General features: G+C 45.2%; 1 protein-coding gene across 4 annotated transcripts in view; it reads left to right on the top strand.

Annotated features, from left to right (window-relative positions):
- The window catches only part of ZC3HAV1 (zinc finger CCCH-type containing, antiviral 1), a 62668-nt gene that overhangs the window by 20162 nt on the left and 22378 nt on the right, over positions 1 to 20128 (top strand). For all 4 annotated transcript variants that reach the window (XM_047839337.1, XM_047839350.1, XM_047839360.1 and 1 more), the window contains exons 3-8: positions 3004 to 3256; positions 7032 to 8168; positions 8613 to 8711; positions 11358 to 11481; positions 14311 to 14485; positions 17310 to 17430. In XM_047839337.1, the coding sequence (XP_047695293.1) occupies positions 3004 to 3256; positions 7032 to 8168; positions 8613 to 8711; positions 11358 to 11481; positions 14311 to 14485; positions 17310 to 17430 (1909 nt within the window). The remainder of the gene's footprint in view (positions 1 to 3003; positions 3257 to 7031; positions 8169 to 8612; positions 8712 to 11357; positions 11482 to 14310; positions 14486 to 17309; positions 17431 to 20128) is intronic.

Here is a 20128-nt window from a genome sequence, read left to right as displayed (position 1 = left end):
AACGGGGGAGGGGCAGAGAGAGAGGGAGACACAGAATCGGAAGCAGGCTCCAGGCTCCGAGCCATCAGCCCAGAGCCCGACGCGGGGCTCAAACTCACGGACCGCGAGATCGTGACCTGGCTGAAGTCGGACGCTTAACCGACTGCGCCACCCAGGCGCCCCTACCAAGGACTTTTTATATCAAGTCCTTGGAGAATAAGGGCAGTGGCACCTCTTCCATTCTCTAGGGAGGAGGCCAACAATTAAGAACCTACTAGAAGGTGTGGTTGCTGAGAGATCCCAGAAGAGCCCATTGACAAAAGCACTATGAAAGTCCTCCTAGAAGAATGCTCTTGTCATCGTTTATTACACAGTCCAGAGAAGGAGGCACGGACACCTTTCCCTTTTAAGAATTTAGTACCCATGATTAGTGGGCTGGGAGGCTCACGGCTAACAAAGTTAATTGCCATTCGCCATTCGTCAGGGCTGAGATTGCAGATGGAGAGACTGCCCTGTTTCCTGGACTAGATGTCTGAGGGGCTGGGTCCTGTAGTGGAAAATCGATGAGAGCCTTGGTAGCATGAGTGTGTATTCGAAAATGTTGGGCAAGAGAGTCCCTACCGGAGTGTTCTAGTGTGGGTGAGTAGGGTGGAATATTGTCATAGGGGTCCAGCAGGAAGGAATCAGCCTGAGTTCAGCTAGTGCAAGGAATAGTTGGTCAACAATGGTCCTTCCATGTCTCTCAAAGTCCTGACTCTGCCACCAACTACTTGTGTGATCTCGGACAAGGCATTTAATCCTCCTGGGTCTTGCTTCAGTTGCTGTTTTGCTAACATTTAGGCGCGCCTGCAAGTGGGAGGCACTGAGTTAAATCTTGGAGGCAGCAATGGACAAGACACACTCCTGTCCTAAAAACCTTAAAATATTCACACTTTGTCACTTTGCCTTGACCTGTGAGAACATGAAAGCATCCGGCAAACCTGACTTCCTGATATATAAGCTTGTAAAATTACAATGTACTTATGAAAGGAAGACATGTTGTCATTTGTTCTGGACTAATAAAGGCAGGAGCATTCTTAACTTACTCATTAGGACCGTCATAGGATTGTTAGCCAAAGTGGCATTTGTGAAGTTGCTGATTGTTTTTCTGCCCAAGCCTCAAGGACACTGGTTCTCAAGCTTTGGTGAGCGTCGGAATTGCCTGGAGGGTTTGTTAAGCCAGAGTGCTGGCCCCACCTCCAGTGACTCTGACCGTAGATATGGGGAAGTGTCTGAGGATTTGCATGTAAGTTTCCAGGTGGAATTAATGCTGCCCATCCAGGGACCACACCTGGAGCACAGATGGTGTAGAGTCTGGAATCTGGATCATAGGCTCTATAGCAATGATACCTGTTTGAATCAGGTCTCCAAAGTTGTCTGTGTACTTAAATTGTTGGCTAGAGTCTGAATCTCATGTCTCTGTGCCCAGATAAATCAGTCAACCAATGAGGTGGTTCGCTCAGTCTCTTGGAACCATTGATAAATGTTTTCATCCTTAGGGTTCTTTAAGTAATGATTCAAACATCTGTAGCCCATTTTATATTTTGCACGGCACATTTGCGTATTTGATTATTTAATCTGCTCAACATCTTGGGTTAGGTGGACAGAGCAAGTATTTTCCTCCTTCACAGCAAAGGAAACAGGCTGGGGAGTAAGTAATTCAGGTGAGATCACTTAGCCAGTTGTAGGGCTGCGGACTTTTATTTTTTTGGTTTTTTATTTTTTATTAAAAAAAATTTTTTTTTAACGTTTATTTATTTTTGAGACAGAGAGAGACAGAGCATGAACAGGGGAGGGGCAGAGAGAGGGAGCCACAGAATCTGAAACAGGCTCCAGGTTATGAGCTGTCAGCACAGAGCCCGACGCGGGCTCTCGAACTCATGGACCGCGAGATCATGACCTGAGCTGGAGTCGGACACTTAACCGACTGAGCCACCCAGGCGCCCCGGGCTGCGGACTTTTAAATCCACGTCTTGCAGTCCTGCATCATTTGGTCTGGCCCCCATGACAGTATTTCAGTAAGAAGCACTTACGCCCTCTTTTCAGTAGGAACTACATGTCTGCAGAGCTAGATGTGCAGATATTTCTACTTACATAGAAATATAGGGGCACCTGGGTGGCTCAGTCGGTTGAGCACCCAACTTTGGCCCAGGTCGCCATCTTGCTGGTTCACAAATTCAAGCCCCATGTGGGGCTCTGTGCTGGCAGCTCAGAGCCTGGAGCCTGCTTCAGAATCTGTGTCTCCCCCTCTTTCTCTCTGTCTCTCCCCAGCTCATTTCTGTCTAACTCTCAAAGAAAAAAAAAAAGAAATATAAAAATTACCTTCTTTACTTGCCCGTTTGAGGAACTTTGCTACGTTCTATCTAGTAGAGACAACAGTTGTAAGAGTCACGTGTCTTTTTGATTTTTTTAATTTATTTATTTTGAGAGAGAGAGCGAGAGAGCGAGCGTGTACGTGAGTGGGGGAGGGGCAGAGAGCAGGAGGGAGAGAGAGAATCCCAAGCAAGCTCTGAGCTGCCAGCGCAGAGCCCGACATGGGGCTCAGAGTCATGGACAATTGAGATCATGACCTGACCCGAAATCAAGAGTTGGACGCTTAACCAGCTGAACCCCCTAGGTGCCCCAGATCCACGTGTCTTTTTAACTGCAGAAAGACTTGATAGCCTTCCTCTTTGGGGTTCCTTTGTGACGGAGGGCTCCCTTTGGGTCCTGTTTGGTCCTATCTGTGGCCGGCCATCTTATTTTGATTCTTCGAAAAGGTTATTAAATTATGTTTCTTTTCGTTAGTTTGCAGGCCTCTTCTACCCCAAATAAATCATCAGTAGAATACAACTCATCGTAGATTGTGGAAGACGCATGCATTTTCTCCTTTGGTGTATGCCTGCTTGCTTCCAACATTTTTGCATACTTAGGCTTTTCTTCATGAATGTGTGGCAGATGAGGCAAGGTGTTATCGTCTCAGGCTCTTGTTTCTCTCTTCTGCAGATATGCAAAAATTATAAGGGAGAGGGTCGAAAAGTTATTTGTGACCAGCATCCATCATGCGAAAGACTCCACATCTGCGAGCACTTTACCCGAGGGATTTGCGGTTATGCCAACTGCCTCAGGTCCCATAACCTGATGGATAGGAGGGTGCTGGCCATCATGAGGGAGCACGGGCTGAGCCCCAGCGTGGTTCAGAACATCCAGGATATCTGCAACAGCAAGCACGGCCGAAAGAAACACCCCAGGGGCAAAGGTAAATGCGTTTCTACTTTTCCATTTGCAGAAGAAACCGAAATAAGCAGAAATCACAAGGAAAGTGTAACTTTACCTATAATCATTCTATCTCCCCATGTAAGACTGTTTTCCCTTTCAGGACTTGTCTACATGTATACATAATTTTTGCATAATGATAATCATAGCATATGCGCAATTTTGCAATTTGATTTTCATGCTAACCACTATCCACCCACCACCCCCCCCTCCTGATTTGTTAAAATGTTTATTGTTTTTCTAAAAGATAATTGGTGGGGCGCCTGGGTGGCTCAGTTGGTGAAGTGTCTGACTCTTGGTTTCAGCTCATGATCTCATGGTACGCGAGTTTGAGCCCTGCATTGGCCTCTGAGGCTTAGGATTCTCTGTCTCTCTTTCTCTCTGCCCCTCCCCTGCTCCCACTGTCTTTCTCTCTCTCTCTCTCTCTCTCTCTCTCTCTCTCTCTCTCTCAATCAGAATAAATAAACTTTAAAAAAGGAGTTTTAAAAGCTAATTGGTAAAGCTTTTTTTTTTAAGGGAGGAAGACAAATTTTTTTGTTAGTTTCACCACTTGTTAACATTTTGTCCCAAAAATATTCCGTGACAATTATTCTATCCCTTTGTCTCGATATATCAACGCCGACACACACATATAACATTTTTGTGGTTAGAGCATTTGAGGTATGCAGTCATCAGGAGCCTTCACACCTAAATATATCAGCACACACTTCCTCAAAACCGGGCCACTCTACTGTCTTCCATAACCACAATACAATTAATGCAGGAAATCTAGCATTAATGCAAAACTATATGCAATTTAATTACAGTCCTCAGTACTATTTCTGGAAAAATGTATTTATTTTCAGTTTTTATTTTTGTTATTTTTTTTCTTCAATGTTTATTTATTTGAGAGAGACAGAGAGAGCGAGCGAGAGCGAGTGGGGGAGCAGCAGAGAGAGAGAGAGGGAGACAGAAAATCCCAAGCAGGCTCCATGATCTGTGAGCACAGAGCCTGACTTGGGCTCTATCTCACGACTTCGAGACCCTGATCTGAGCCAGTATCAAGAGTCGGGTGCTTAAGCAACTGAGCCACCCAGGTGCCTCCCGCCCAGACCATTTTTTTTTTAAATTTTTTTTTTAACGTTTATTTTATTTTTGAGACAGAGAGACAGAGCATGAACGGGGAGGGTCAGAGAGAGGGAGACACAGAATCTGAAACAGGCTACTCAGAGCCTGACTCGGGGCTCGAACTCACGGACTGCGAGATCATGACATGAGCCGAAGTCGGCCGCCCAACTCGCTGAGCCACCCAGGCGCCCCCCGCCCAGACCATTTTTAAGTGTTCAGTGGCATTGAGTACATTCGCATTGTTTTGCAGCCGATCTCTAAAACTCCCTTCATCTTGCAGAACTGAAACTCTATACCCATGAAACAAACACCTCATTCCCTCTTCCCCCCCAGCCCCTGGCAACCCCCGTTCTACTTTCTGTTTCTATGAATAGGACGACTCTGGGTACCACATATAAGTAGAATCACACAGCAATTGTCTTTTTGTGACACTGGCTTATTTCACTTTGCATAATAGTCCACCGTATGTATGCCTCAGTTTGTGTATCCGTTCATCCATGGCTGGGTCCTTGAGTTGCTTCCACCGTTAGCTATTGTGAATAATGCTGCTGTGAAATATGGGTGCACAGATGCCTGCTTGAGACCTGGCTTTCCATTCTTTTGGGTAGGCAGCTGGGTGTGGAGAATTACCATCACATGGTAATTCTATGTTTAATTGTGTGAGGAACCGTCATCCCATTTTCCATAGCAGCCGCACCGATTTTCTCTTGCCAGCAGCAATACACGAGGGGTCCAGTTTCCCCACCTCCTCACCAATACCTGAATACTTGTTATTCTCTGTTTTTAGGTTATTAGCCATTCCGACGGGTGGGAAGTGGTCAGTTCTAGTCCTTTCTTTTTTGAGATTTTTAAAATGTTTAATCTTATTTTAAGAGAAAGAGCATGTGCCTGTGAGTGGGAGAGGGGCAGAGAGAGGGAGAGAGAGAATCCCAAGAAGGCTCTGCGCCATCAACGCAGAGCCCAACGCAGGGCTTGAACCCACGAACCTGTGAGATCATGACCTGAGCCAAAATTAAGAGTCGGATGCTTAACCGACTGAGCCAGCCAGGTGCCCCGATCAGTTCTCTTTCTTGAGCATTTTCACATTGTCTGATGATATTAACACTTGTAATTTTTTTATGCCTTGGTGAAATGGCTGTGAAAGACATGAATTTTATAAAACAAATAGAGTACATAATTCTAAGATTCTATGATCTGTAATAAACAATAACATCTCCTTATATTCGAGAAATGCTTTATAATCAACCAGGTATTTTCACCCAAAATATCTCCTTATTGTTCCTGACAGCAAAGCTATAAAGAAAGGCAGGAATATTATTAGCCTTACTTGGTAAGGAGACCGAGGCTCAAACATTTTAGATGACTTTTATTGCAAGCAGTCTTAAATCGTTTTTACTATGAGTAAATAAAAGTGATGCGTTCAAGGCCTCACGCTGCTAGACAGGGGCGCAGAGGTTAGGTGTTCTGGCCCCACATCTGGTGTTTTTTCTCCCACATCACAGCGCTCTCTGAACAGGGGAACACTTGGAAGGATGTTTCCTGGTGTAGTTTCCCAGTATAAATTCAGTGTGTGTGAGAGAGATCTTTATTATCCGCCCTGGTTAATTTACTTAATTAACTATTTTGTTGGCAGGAGAAGGCTGTTTGCTTTTACTATTCCTGCTGCCCTCTGAAATTTGAAGAAAAGGACCTCTTCCTCCCCTTCCTCCCCCCACAGTAGCTCATATATCACACTCATGCACACACAACACACCATGGACATACGTGCATACCACACACAAGCACACGTACGATCACATCATACACACATACTCCATACGACACCTATCACACATGCACACCTTCCCGAGGGACACAGCTCACACACCAGTTATTTTCTTTAAATGTTTTTTTTTTGGGGGCGCCTGGGTGGCACAGTCGGTTAAGCGTCCGACTTCAGCCAGGTCACGATCTCGCGGTCCCTGAGTTCGAGCCCCGCGTCAGGCTCTGGGCTGATGGCTCGGAGCCTGGAGCCTGTTTCCGATTCTGTGTCTCCCTCTCTCTCTGCCCCTCCCCCGTTCATGCTCTGTCTCTCTCTGTCCCAAAAATAAATAAAAACGTTAAAAAAAATAATAATAAAAAAATAAATGTTTTTTTTTTTTAAGTTTTTATTTATTTATTTTGAGAGAGAGAGGGAGAGAGAGAATCCCAAGCGGGCAAAAGCTCTGGAAAATTTTGTGAATCCCTTAATTTGTTGGGGAACATTCATCACAATATGGGCAAAATCTAAATGAGTTGAAAAATCCTCCCTGACTTGAACTAGTTGGTCTCTCCGTCTGCCATAGCGGTTGACTGTTGGCTTGAACCAGAGCACAGTGGACAGCCCCACCTATGAGTGTGGGGGTTTAGGGCTCATATCTGAGTCTCAAGAGAGAAGTCGAGAAGAGCCAGGTTCACTCCGACTCTTATCTGAGACCATGGGGTGGTATTTCTTACTAGCACAAGAGCAGATTCCTTCGTCCTCTTGACAAGCTGCTCCAGATTTTTACACACCAGATTGGGACAAGTAATTTAATAGAGCTTGGGTAGCAAACTCGGAAAAGCTGAGGAAGAACCGTAGCGAGAGCCTAATCCTGTTAATGCTAATTTTCCTTGTGTTTTTCTTTTCCTAGCTCCTTGCTCCCATCGTAGAGATGTGGCATACAGAGGGAGAAGCAAGAGCAGAGAACGATCGTTTCAGGGCGGTCCAGAATTTCTCCCACCTGCTTCCGCTTCTACTCAGAAGTCCAGCACCCCCAGTTCAGATCAAATCGGCTACAGGCCTCCCCTGGATGACATGCCCGTAGGGGAGCTGGCCCACAAGTTCATGCATTTGGGAAGTCAAGATTGCCCTCAGCCTTCCCCGGTCTCGCCTAAGGTTGATAATCTTGGAGGAACAGGTCACATGGAAAGAAGCCAGCGGTTTTCAGAGAATGGCGGTCCAGAGGATCTCTTTTTCGGGAATCAAGGCAGCACTTCCCTCCCTTCTGACCCAATGCCAGCTTCCAACCGGAGGGTCCCTGCGTCCTGGCTGAATGACAAAGGCACCGGGAGAGGGAGTTTGTTTGCCCAGAGTCAGGCTGCCTCTGGCTCCCCTCTGGGTTCTCCACAGACACCTGAAACCACAACCACCAGAAAGAGCGCGGGGATGCTTTCCACAGATGGCACGAATGCCGAGGGCAGAAGCGGGAATCAAAACGTCCAGTATTTCTCGCTTTTCGATAATAATGTTGATGGAGCGGCCACAGATGGAGCTTCCACAAGTTGTCTAAATTACAAAACCACAACCAGCGGACAGAGAGAAAAATCGTTACCTAGGAATCAGGACACCGGAACTACTCACGGTGGTCTCCAGACCACTGGCAAGATTACAGATGGCGCTGATCCAGCAGCGGCCTCTGTGAACAGTAACCACAGTGAGAAGACAGTTTGGCCTGGTAAATCCATCCACAGCACACCAAATGGCTCTAGTCAAGTGGCAGACGAAACCACTGATGTAAATAAAACCGGTGCCGCTGGTTTTGGCTTCACATTGACCTGCAGAGGGGATAAAAACGTGTTGTACTTTGGAAGTCCGGGTCTGGGAGCCCAAGTCCTGCCAACTCCTCAGGAGACCCCTGCCCCCACACAAGTCAGCACTCTGCCCAAGGTGCCACCTTCTACATCCTTCTCAACCAACAGAGCTGCAGCCTATGCAACCCATGGTCCAAACTCTGCCCAGATCTCTGCTGGCCCTGCCGGTGACCTTGTAGGTCCAAGCTGTGATCTGTGTAAGTCACCGAAGGACAAAGGGGGCCCCGTGACTTGTGTCTGCAGCAGGCCGGTGGCTTCTCTTTGGATGTTCCCCAGTAGATACTAAAGGACGTAGAGTCGAGGGTTAGGTGAAGGGGTGTTACTGCTGAGGAGACTGACATGAAGGTTGAAGGACCAACCAGTTGTATCGTGTGGAATAAGCCGCCTCATTTACTGAGAACAGGACTAGTTTGGCCCTGGTTTATTTTTGGTTATTTTTAAGCATCACTCTCACGTGACCCAAATGCTCCTGTTTGCTTTTACGGAGGGGCTGTCTAGGCTCTCATGAGCAACACGTGAATCTAGAATTTTCTCGAACATGGTCCCAGTTACAGATACTCTTTCCCATTGTGAGGTCAGGTGTCTTGATTTTGGGTTTAAACACTGAGATCAGCATACGTGCATTCTCTTTTGTTTTATAGATTCTGCATCTGACGTTGAGAATACCAGCTCTTCCAGGATGGATGACTGTGGCCCACAGGAAATTTGTCTTGACCATCTGTGTAAAGGTTGTCACCTTGGTGAGTTAAAGACTTTCTAGAAGCAGAAGCTTTATTAGTAGTAATACGGCCAACATCTACTGAGCTTTTAGTGTATGTTAGGTGCATGGTCAACATATACCTGATGATGGTCCATCATCTTTGAACTTCACGTCAGCCCTAATAGTAGGTTCTGTTGTTAACCCATTTTACAGATGTGGCAACTAGAGGCATAGAGAGGTTAAGACCTCACATACGTAACTAGCCAAGTTGGGTTTTGACCCTAAACTGCCCAGCCAGCCTGGGTTCTCCACCCCTGCGTGATAGACTTTTTCCTTTTGTAATTCAGCTTTAGGTAAAATATTCTAGTTAGTCAGAGACCCATCTTGTCATCTACTAAAAGCAAACAAACAAAAAACAAATCCCCAGAAATAAAGGTCTCCCGGCTGACGCATTTTCACAGCTCATGTCCTGCCATTGAGGCGTTGTCTCTCTTCTGGGCCGTGGGCTTGTCCCAGTTGATCCTCACACATGGCCTGAGTCTGCAAGCCACACACTGTGTGCCCTCCAGCCAAGGAGCCACACCCGGTCACTGTGCCCTCCCACCAGGCTTCCCATGGAACAGTGCCTGGGACAATTGGCTGTCCCCTCAGTGTCCTACCACTTTCTCCCTTTCATGGCTCAGCCCCAGATGTGTGCATCACACTGGATCTCCTCTGCTTGACCCCTGAGTGGTCTTAGACTCACTGACCTGTGTTGGAAAAGGAAGATGCTGTCCTGTGTTCTCAAAATCAAGTTTTTAATTTTTTTCTTCATTTTTAATTAATTGTGGTAAAATACACGTAACACAGATTTTGCTATCCTAATCATTTTTTTTAAGTTTATTTATTTATTTTGAGAGAGAGAGAGAGACAGAGAGAGAGAGAGAGGGAATCCCAAGCACGTTCCTAGCTGTCATCGCAGAGCCCAATGGGGGGCTCGATCTCGCGAACCATGAAATCATGACCTGAGCCGAGATCAAGAGTCACGTTTAACTCACTGAACCTCCCAGGCGCCCCATCCTAATCACGTTTAAGTGTGCAGTTCAGGAGTGTTAGAGTCACATTGTTATGCCACCAAAATCCAGGACTCTTGTTCCTCTTGCAAAAGTAAACCATTAATACCCTCTGAACAGCAACGCTTCATCCCCCTGCTGCCTCCAGTCCCTCCAGTCCCTGGCACCCACCATTCTCATTTTTGTTCATTGGAGTAGGACGATGCTAGGTCCCTCGTGAGTGGAGTCACACAGTATTTGTCTTTTTGTGATACTGGCTTATTTCACTTTGTATGATGTCCTCGTGTTTCATCCACGATGTAGCCTGGGTGAGAATGTCCTTCCTTTTGAAGGCTGAATAATGTTTTATTGTGTGTATATACCACATTTTGTTTGTCTAGTCATCTGTGAATGTATACTTGAGTCGCTTCTACCTTTTGGCTATTGTCAGTAATGCTGTTGTGACCTTGGGTGTGCAAGTGTCTGCTCGGGACCTTGCTTTCGCTTTTTTGGGGGGGTATACACCCAGGAGTGGAATCACTGGATATTATGGTAATTCTGTGTTTCTTTAAAAACTTGTTTTGGCAGGGCGCCCGGGTGACTAAGTCGGTTGAGCATCTGACTCCAGCTCAGGTCATGATCTCATGGTCCATGAGTTTGAGCCCCGTGTCGGGCTCCGTGCTTATAGCTCAGAGCCTGGAGCCTGCTTCAGATTCTGTGTCTCCCTCTCTCTCTGCCCCTCCCCTGCTCATACTCCGTCTCTTTCTCTCTCTTTCAAAAATAAATAGACATTAAAAAAATTGTTTTGGCAATTCTGTGTTCGATGTTTAGAGAAACTGCCACACCATTTTCCGCAGCAGCGGCACGATTTTACATTTTTACTAGCAGTGTGCGAGGGTTTGAGTTCCTGCGTGTCCTCACCAACACTGGCTTTTTGTTTTGAGTTGGTTTGATTTTAGAGCGGCCATTCTAACGAGTGTGAGATTCGGACTTGATGAATGGTTATGTACTTTTCAATCAGCCAGACCATAGTCATTGCCACTCTGGGTTTTCCTGGGCTGTCGAAACCTGCCTCTTTTGGTTTCAAAGTAATCACACATCTTTTGAGCCTTTCAAAATGATGTAAACATGACATACTGAAAACTGAAGGACAGAACTATTTTTTGTATTCCTGTATTAATGGGCTTATGACGTTAATTAAAAAAAATTTTTTTTAAGTGTTTTTATTTATTTTTGAGACAGAGACAGAGCATGAGCAGGGGAGGGGCAGAGAGAAAGGGAAACACAGAATCTGAAGCAGGCTCCAGGCTCTGAGCTGTCAGCACAGAGCCTGACGGGGGGTTCAAATCCATGAACCATGAGATCATGATCTGAGTTGAAGACGGACATTTAACCAACTGAGCCACCCAGGCGCCCCGGAAGTTTTGTTTTTCTGATGAGTCTCTATTGGTAATAAGGGAACTTGAACATACGGATATGGGGCAGTGTGGGCCGGAACCGGAATGGGTAAAGGCGTAGCCTGGAAATGGGTTAGCATGCAAGCCTGGCAGGGTGGGAAAGGCAGCCCTCAATGGGGAACATCAGCAATGAACTTGGTTGAATTGTTGGAACCCCCACTCACCAGATCCTCAGACCCCCTCTCTCTGTCTTTGTAGCAAGCTGCAACAAAGTTCACTTCCACCTGCCTTACCGGTGGCAGATATTACTTGCAAATACCTGGATGGACCTCCAGCCCATGGAGAACATTGAGAAGGCCTATTGTGACCCCCAGATCCACAGGTAAGTTGGTGGCTAGACTCTGGCCTCTGAGGTCCACAGCGCCATCAAAGGAAAGCATAGTGCTAGGCTTACGGTGAGAAGGAAAAACCATTTTCCTTCAGAATCCCCTTCAAGTTTGAGATAACTCTTGAAATAAAAATGGCAAATGCCTGCTGAGTTCATGAAGAAAAACACAAGCTGGGTAGATTCAAGGTCACGAAGAGCCTGGCTAATTAATACTAGGGATTCTGGGACTATTTGCAAACTCATGTGGTTTAATTTTTTTTTAATGTTTTTATTTATTTTTGAGAGAGTGAGAGAGACAGAGTGAAAGCCGGGGGAGGGGGGGGGGAGGGTGCAGAGAGAGAGGGAGACCCAGAATTTGAAGGAGACTCCAGGCTCTGAGCTGTCCGCGCAGAGCCTGCTGACACGGGGCTCTAACTCACAAACCAGGAGATCATGACCTGAGCCGAAGTCAGATGCTTAACTGACCGAACCACCCAGGTGTCCCAACAAATTTATAGGATTTAAACAGTGACACAGTTATTATCAGTATGTCCTGCAGAAAAACACAACACAGAGGTCAGATTGTATTACTGTAAGCTCATGATAGGACTATGGAAAGTACAGTGATTGTAGCTCAAAATTAGCCTTTGGCTCAATGTCATAGTTGTAAAACGCGATTTGAATAATTTCATACAGTTCTAGGGCACATTTTGTTGTCTGCTTTAGCATTTTATACCTTCCTTTGTGTTTGCTAGTTTCTCAATCCTGGAGGTATCTAAGAGGATAACTTACCTGTGTTTGCCAGGGGTGAATTGGGTGATACCATACATGACCGTATTTATAAAGTGCCTCCTAGCTTTCTAAAGGAAATTCTTTTTTTTTTCCCCTACTCCCTGTGCTGTATTTTTCATCCCTGTGATTTACTTTATAACTGAAAGTTTGTATCCCTTACTTCCCTTTATCCCCCCCACTCCCTCCCCTCTGCAACCACCAATTTGTTTTCTGTGCTTATGATTCTGTTAACAACAACTCCTCCTCCTCCTCCTCTTTGTCCTTCCTGTTATAAGGGAATTCTTTTTTTTTTTTAATGTTTATTTATTTTTGACAGAGAGAGAGAGAGAGAGAGAGACAGAGCATGAGCAGGGGAGGGGCAGAGACGGAGGAGACACAGAATCTGAAACAGGCTCCAGGCTCTGAGCTGTCAGCACAGAACCCGACGCGGGGCTCGAACTCACGGACCGTGAGATCATGCCCTGAGCCGAAGTCGGACGCTTAACCGACTGAGCCACCCAGGCGCCCCTATAACGGAATTCTTTTGGGGGAAATTGCAAACATGTCATCTGTATGGTGAATTTTTGGTGGAGATTCTGTGTTGCTGCATTTTGCCACTAGAGGGTAGCATCAGCTACTTACTTGTTTCTAGGTGTGTTTTTCCCCCCTAGGAAAATCTGCCTCTGGCTTTCTAAACCTTAGCACTATTGACTTTTGGGGCTAGATAATTATTTACTTTCGGGGGGCTGTTTAGCAGCATTCCTGGCCTTTATCCACTAGATTTTTATTGTTATAACCAAAAAAGTCTTTCAATATTGCTAAATGTCTCCATTCCTCATTGGGAACCACTGATGTAGGAGGTGTTTCTTAGAGCAGTAATTTTCACACTTGTTGGTCTCGGGTCCCCTCTACAGTCTTAAACTATATTGAGAATCCCACAGAACCTCTCTTTATGTGAATTGTAACCGTCGGTATTTACCATATTAAAAATCAAAACGGAGAAAATTCAATTTTTATGGATTCATTGAAAAATAATACACACTCATTACATGGTAACATAAATACCATATTTTTATATAACTATGTTTATGTAAATTTATATTATCATAAGTAGTAACTATTATATGTATGTATAACTAAATAATAAGTGTTTTCCAAAACAAAGCAAAAAAATTCATTTAGAAAATGCCATTGTTTTATATTTTTGCAAATCTCTTTAATTTGCTGTAGAATCACACATCGTGTAGCCTCTGGGAAAACTCCACTGTGCACCTGTGAGAGTATGAACGTGAAAAAGACAAATAATGTCTTAGTATTATTATGAAAATAACTTTGACTTTCCTGGCTTCCTGAAAAGGTCTTGGACCACATTATGTAACTATTTAAATAGTATTACTTGAAAAAACTGACCTACCATGAGTTGCTAACATTAAGCCAATCAGTAGTTTTGTGGGCACAATTTTATATTTATTTTTAATTTTCTTCCTTTCAAATTTGTGTTTAAATTCTAGTTAGTTAACATACAGTGCAATATTGGTTTCAGGAGTAGAATTGAGTGATTCGTCACTTACATTCAACACCATGTGCTCATCATAACAAGTGCCCTCCTTCCTCCCCATTCCCCATCTAGCCCATCCCCCACCCACCTTCCTCCATCAACCTTCGGTTTGTTCTCTGTCATTAGGAGTCCCTGATGGTTTGTTTCCCCTCTCTTTTTTACCCCCTGCCCATGTGGTCATCTGTTTTGTTTCTTAAATTTCACATATAAGTAAAATCATATAGTGTTTGTCTTTCTCTGATTGGCTTATTTTGCTTAGCATAATACACTCTGGCACTATCCATGTCGTTGCAAATGGTGAGATTTCATTTTTCTTGATGGCTGAGTAATATTCCATTGTGTATTTTTATATATATATATATATATATATATATATATATGTATAGATATACTATATCTGTATCCACTCATCAGTTGATGGACACCTGGGCTCTTTCCGTAGTTTGGCTGTTGTTGGTAATGCTGCTATAAACATCGGGGTGGTATTTTGTTAACTTTAAACTCTTCCCCTTCAGCTTTTCTATCGGAAATAAAAACATCAACTTCCAGATGATGGTTTGTAATTGTAATCCTATCCGGCGTATCTCCACACCTTCATCTGTCACAGTGCTGACCAATTTTGTCTTTGCCACAAAATGGATTTGGTACTGGAGGAACAAATCCGACAGATGGGTTCAATATGGGGAGAAGGTGAGTACCGTTCCTCCTTGTGGAGGCTCTTGTTTAAACTTGACCACTTCAGGAAAAAATATTAATAAAATGTCTGACACCTACATGGTTATCCATGGCACATGGGTGTAGTTGAACTAGTACTTTTTCACATTATACACAACTGTATTGGTATATTTTGTAGCAAACATATACTCTGGGATTACGTTCATCAACAGCAACAGCTATTAATTATTTTCTTTTTTTAAAGCTTATTTATTTGAGGGGGGGGGGGAGGGGGAGAGAGAGAGGGAGAGAGAGAGGATCCCAAGCAGGCTCCATGCTGTCAACACAGAGCCCGACGGAGGACTGGAATCCACCAACCGTGAGATCACCACCTTGTCCAAAATCAGGAGTCAGACACTTAACAGACGGAGCCACCCAGATGCCCCTCCTGCAATTGAATTTTTAATATGAGTTGGGCAACCGCGATTTCTGGGTTAGGAGCCTCCCTAGGAGAAAGGGAGACAACAGCAGCTTTTGTCAACCCAGGGCAGGTGCATATGCTTTGACTGTGAACTCTCCGGAATGTAGACTTGATATCCTTTTAAGGAAGTTCAAGTGCTTAACCAAGACTTGGCCCTACATAGGTGGTAGACAGGGAGAGGAAGTGATGTTGGGCAGGGTGATGATTGAATGGACGGGCAGCTGGGCAGCAATGGTGCAGGACAGAGTGACAGCTGGAGGGCAGGGCCTGGTTGTCACGGGGTTTGCATCAGGCGGATCCGGACCCAAGGAGATGTTTACCAGCTGGTGTACCTGTGACAGCTGGTGTAGAGGGGCAGGGAGCCTATGGCCCTAGAGAACCACCCGAGGCAAAGGCATACCTTAGCGCTAGATCAAGGCAGTAATGTAGGCACAGGACAAAAGCCAAGACCTGGCTACTGAACATGAGATACACATTCAAGTCTTTCGGGAGAAAAAAAAATAATTGAAGACCTTACCATGCATTCATTCATTTATTCATTCACTTAATCAGAACTGGAGTACAGTGTGAGGGAAGGGCCCGAAGGAGAACCAAGTGTGAAGCTTGAGAGGCTGTCCAAATGCTCAGACACTGAAATTGACTTGGTGTGTCCAGTAGGACAGCCACTAGCCCCTTGTGGCTGTTTAATTTTAAACTTCAGTTAATTGAATTTGAACAAAATGAACAATTCAATTCCACGATAACAATAGTCACATTTAAAACAATAGTCACATTTAAGTGCTCTACGACCACTTGTAGCTAGCAGCTATCACACGGGAAAACACAGAGAACATGTACAGTAAAATGTTCCAGAAGGTTCCAGTGGACAATGCTGATCTAGACGTGAGGGTCTTGCTGGTTAAAATCAGGTCCACAGACCAACAACATTGGCACCGAGGGAGCTCTTTGAAATGCAGAATTAAAACCCAGTTCCCAGAATTTTATTCTGCATTTTAAAACAATTCCTGGGTGATTCACATACAAATTAGAGTTTGAAAGGCCCTGGCCTAGAGTAAATTCCTTCCAGCCTAGAATAGGGTCCTGCAGAGTAACAGGACTTCAGCTGTCAGAATGGGAGATGAGGACAGAGATTCGCATTGGCAAACCAGTGTCCCCAGAGGTGACAGACCTACCTTGCTGCTCCCTGTGTTCACAGGCGTTTGCCCAAGTCACTGCTCTTTGGGGTCGTAGGAAGGCATGTGATTTACCTGCTCCATCATCTATCTAATCTTGGATACCTCATTTCCTACTGCCCGCCAAGGATGGCAGTCTCGTTTACAATGATCCTGATAGATCATGTCCCAGCAGCTGTTGCAACAAACATCTTCACGGGGTGGCTTAATTGTTGGATGCTGTGGGGCGCCTGGGTGGCTCAGTTGGTTGAGCATCTGACTTCGGCTCAGGTCATGATCTCACGGCTTGTGAGTTCGAGCCCTGCATTGGGCTCTATGTTGACAACTCGGAGCCTGCTTCGGATTCTGTGTCCCTCTCTCTCTCTGCCCCTCCCTTGCTTATGCTCTGTCTCTCTCTGTCTCTCTCTCTCAAGAATAAATAAAGAACATTTTAAAAAAATTAAAAAAGATTGTTGGATGATACGGTTGAGAAAGTTCTTCTAAAGTTAGCCTCCTTAGCCTCCTTGTCGCTTCCACCCGTTTGTCCTGGTGCTACCTCCTGAACCACATTCTAGTTTATTCCAACTTTACACTGTGTACAGGTATTGGGACCCAGCTTTCCTGCCCTTACCATACTCCTCTCCAGGCTAAAGAGACCTAGTTCATAGACATTTTCCTTGAAGGCTTTCATTGTGACCCCCTCGCCTTATATCCGGCAGGCATCTTCACTAGGGAAGGAGTAGGGGTATGTGTAGCTGAAAGCCTCAGAATCCAGAGTGTCATTAAAGGGACCAGTAGCCCCTCCCCATCATAGGCTGCCAGCAGGAACTTGCTGTCATTAACTCCTCCAGTTTAGATCATGATGAACAAGTGTCTCCTTGCCATTAAATATTGGGAACCCCTCCTATTCGGGCTTACATGCAGTCTGCCCTGGTCTGCCAGCCCTGCGTTGGGTGGGGACAGTGGAATGGTGGCCTAGCTTGTCTCCTCCCTAGAATCCACACGCTTGCCTTTACCCATCCATTCTGATGTCTAGACCCTTCACGTAGACCTTGAGACGTGGCCCCAGCCTGGCAACCTTTACAGCCTGGTTTGGGAGGCAAGCTGCATTCCTGTTTAAGTCCCGTGGCTAAAATACAATTGTGTAAGATACAACGGCAGAGGTTTCTTAAAAGCCTACCCTCGAGTGTCTTTACCTTTTTTTTTTTTTGTTTTTTTTTCCAATCAGGTCGACAAACAGCAAGCTGCAAACGTCGACTCTTCGTACCTGGAGTCTTTCTTTCTGTGCTCCCCGAGGGGAATTGTGCCATTTCAGGCGGGTTCACAGAGCTACGAGCTGAGTTTTATGGGTAAGACTCTGCGTTTGGCAGTGACCCCTACTGTTGGAATCTGGCACGCGGTGTGCACGTGGGAATGGGAGCAGAGTGTATATACACGCTGAACACAGCATCAGGGTTCCTTTTTAGCAAGGCACGCGGGATGGTGGTGTGGAAGCCAGTGGAGACCTGTGCTGGAGAGCCTTGGCTCTCTATGTAACCCCGGGAACAGCACCTGGCCTGTCTGGGCCACAGCTCCCTCATCTGTAAAATGCAGGCATTGGACTAAATGGACGGGCTGTTTCCCAGGCCGAGGCAAAAGTTCAGGTGCTGATGACTACAGTAGAGACTTTGGACCCATTGGTGCCTTCAGAATTGTAAAACCTCTCTGTTCCTTCTGGGCTTCATCGTCTAGGTTAGTGGCTTTATCCATCACTTTTCCTTTTTCTTTTCTTTTTTTTTTTAATTTTTCTTAACGTTTATTCATTTTTGAGAGACAGAGACAGCATGAGTGGGGGGAGGGGCAAAGAGAGAGGGAGACACAGCATCTGAAGCAGGCTCCAGGCTCTGAGCTGTCAGCACAAAGCCCGACGCAGGGCTCGAACCCATGAACCTGAGATCATGACCTGAGCTGAAGTCGGGTTCTTAACCGACTGAGCCACCCAGGTGCCCCTATCCATCCCTTTTTCTAGAGACTTTGCCTTCTGCCATGTTTGTTTGAGCCGCCATGGGAAGGCTTTCAGTTTAGTTTCTACCAATCTGTTGTGTTTAGTAAGAAATCAGGGCAGGAACTGCCCTCCCTCTAAATGTACTGTCCTTTCAGCTGCACCCCTGGGACGCTCCCTGTATATGGTTGGGTAATTGCCCTTTCAGGATCAGCCCTACAGGTGCTTTGAAAGAGGTAAAGAAGACTTTCTCGCGTCCTTGACATTCCAGGTGGTACCTCGCATTTGGGCCCTGTACCAATTGTTGGGTATTAAGCCTCCAAAAACCATTATACCAGCTACTGTATTTTGGAAAGCAATCTGGTTATACATATCAAGAGATATTAAAATATGATTGCCTTTTCATGGTCTCAGGAATCTTTTTAAGGAAATAATTCACCAGAAGGGGAAAAAAAAAGCTATGAACATGACGATGTTTGTTAAAGCCTATTTGGTATGCTATAGTAGAGGAACAGCCTGTAGGGTGGTCGGATAGTGATTAAAACAGGGTATTGAATTTCATTGGAGTATTGGTTAAAATTATGATTACGAAAACCATGCAGTAAAGTCAAAATTTGATACTGTTAAGTGAAAAAGGCAACCTCCCAAGTTTGTACTTTTCCTCTTTAGATGTTGTATTTCAAATGTTTATTTATTTTTGAGAGAGAGAGAGAGAGAGAGAGCGCGCTATTGTGTGAGTGGGGGAGGGGCAGCGATAGAGGGACACAGACAGTCCCAAGCAGGCTCTGTGTTGACATGGGGCTCGAACTCAAACCGTCAGATCATGACCTGAGCCAAAATCAAGAGTCAGTTGCTTGACTGACTGAGCTATCCAGGTGCCTCTAGATGTTGTATTTCAAATCAAGGTTTTTTTGTTTTGTTTTGTTTTGTTTTTAATTTTTTAAACATTTTATTTGAGGGGCACCTGGGTTGCTCAGTCGATTAAGCATCCGACTTCGGCTCAGGTTATGATCTCGCGGTCTGTTCGAGCCCCGCGTTGGGCTCTATTCTGACAGCTCAGAGCCCGGATTCTACTTCAGATTCTGTATCTCCCTCTCTCTTCCCCTCCTCTGCTCATGCTCTATCTCTGTCTCTCAAAAGTAAATAAACATTTAAAAAAATTTTTAAATTTTATTTGAGAGAGAGAGAGAGAGAAAACAGGAGTTAGGGAGGGGTATAGGAGAAAGGGGGGGAAAGAGAGAGACAGAATTCCAAGCAGGGATCCTGATCCAGGCTCCAAAGATACTCCATAAGAGGCCTCTTTATATTTTGTACTTTTTTTTTTTTTCCCCCGAGAGATAGAGCCTGGGAGCAGGGGCTGTGGGGGGAAGGGACAGAGAGGGGGAGAGAGAGAGAGAGAGAGAGAGAGAGAAAGAAAGAAAGAAAGAAAGAGAAAAAATCTTAAGCAGGCTCCATGTGCAGCATAGAGCCCGAGGCGGGGCTCGATCCCATGACCCTGGGATCATGATTTGAGCCAAAATCAAGAGTTGGACGCTTGGGGCTCCTGGGTGGCTTAGTAGGTTGAGTGTCCAATTTCAGCTCAGTTCATGATCTTGCAGTTCGTGAGATTGAGCCCCGTGTCAGGCTCTGTGCTGACAGCTCAGAGTCTGGAGCCTGCTTCCAATTCTGTGTCTCCCTGTCTCTCTGCCCCTCCCCTACTCACGCTCTGTCTCTGTCTCTCAAACATGAATAAATGTTAAAAAAAATTTAAAAAAAAGACACAAGAGTTGGATGCTCAACCGACTGAGCCACCCAGGTGCCCCTCAAATCAAAAGTTTTTTTAAAAGAATTAATATGCATGGTAAGTGCAACAGTGTGCACACATGACCAAAACCAGAGGGCAATAGGAAGGAATAGAAATCTCTTCCGTTGGGTGGTGAAATTAAGAATGACTTAGATGAAAAAAAATTTTATTCTTTGTGGGTACTATTCTATTGTTTTGGCAATTTAAATGGGTGTTGGACAGAGAAGAACCAATAATGGACCTTGTTCCCGAATCTGGAGAAATGTGACCAGCAGTTCTTATT

Source organism: Prionailurus viverrinus, chromosome A2, assembly GCF_022837055.1.
Source record: "Prionailurus viverrinus isolate Anna chromosome A2, UM_Priviv_1.0, whole genome shotgun sequence".
Taxonomy (NCBI): domain Eukaryota; kingdom Metazoa; phylum Chordata; class Mammalia; order Carnivora; family Felidae; genus Prionailurus; species Prionailurus viverrinus.
The sequence above is the reverse complement of the archived record's forward strand: the minus strand, read 5'-3'. Positions and strand labels throughout refer to the sequence as shown.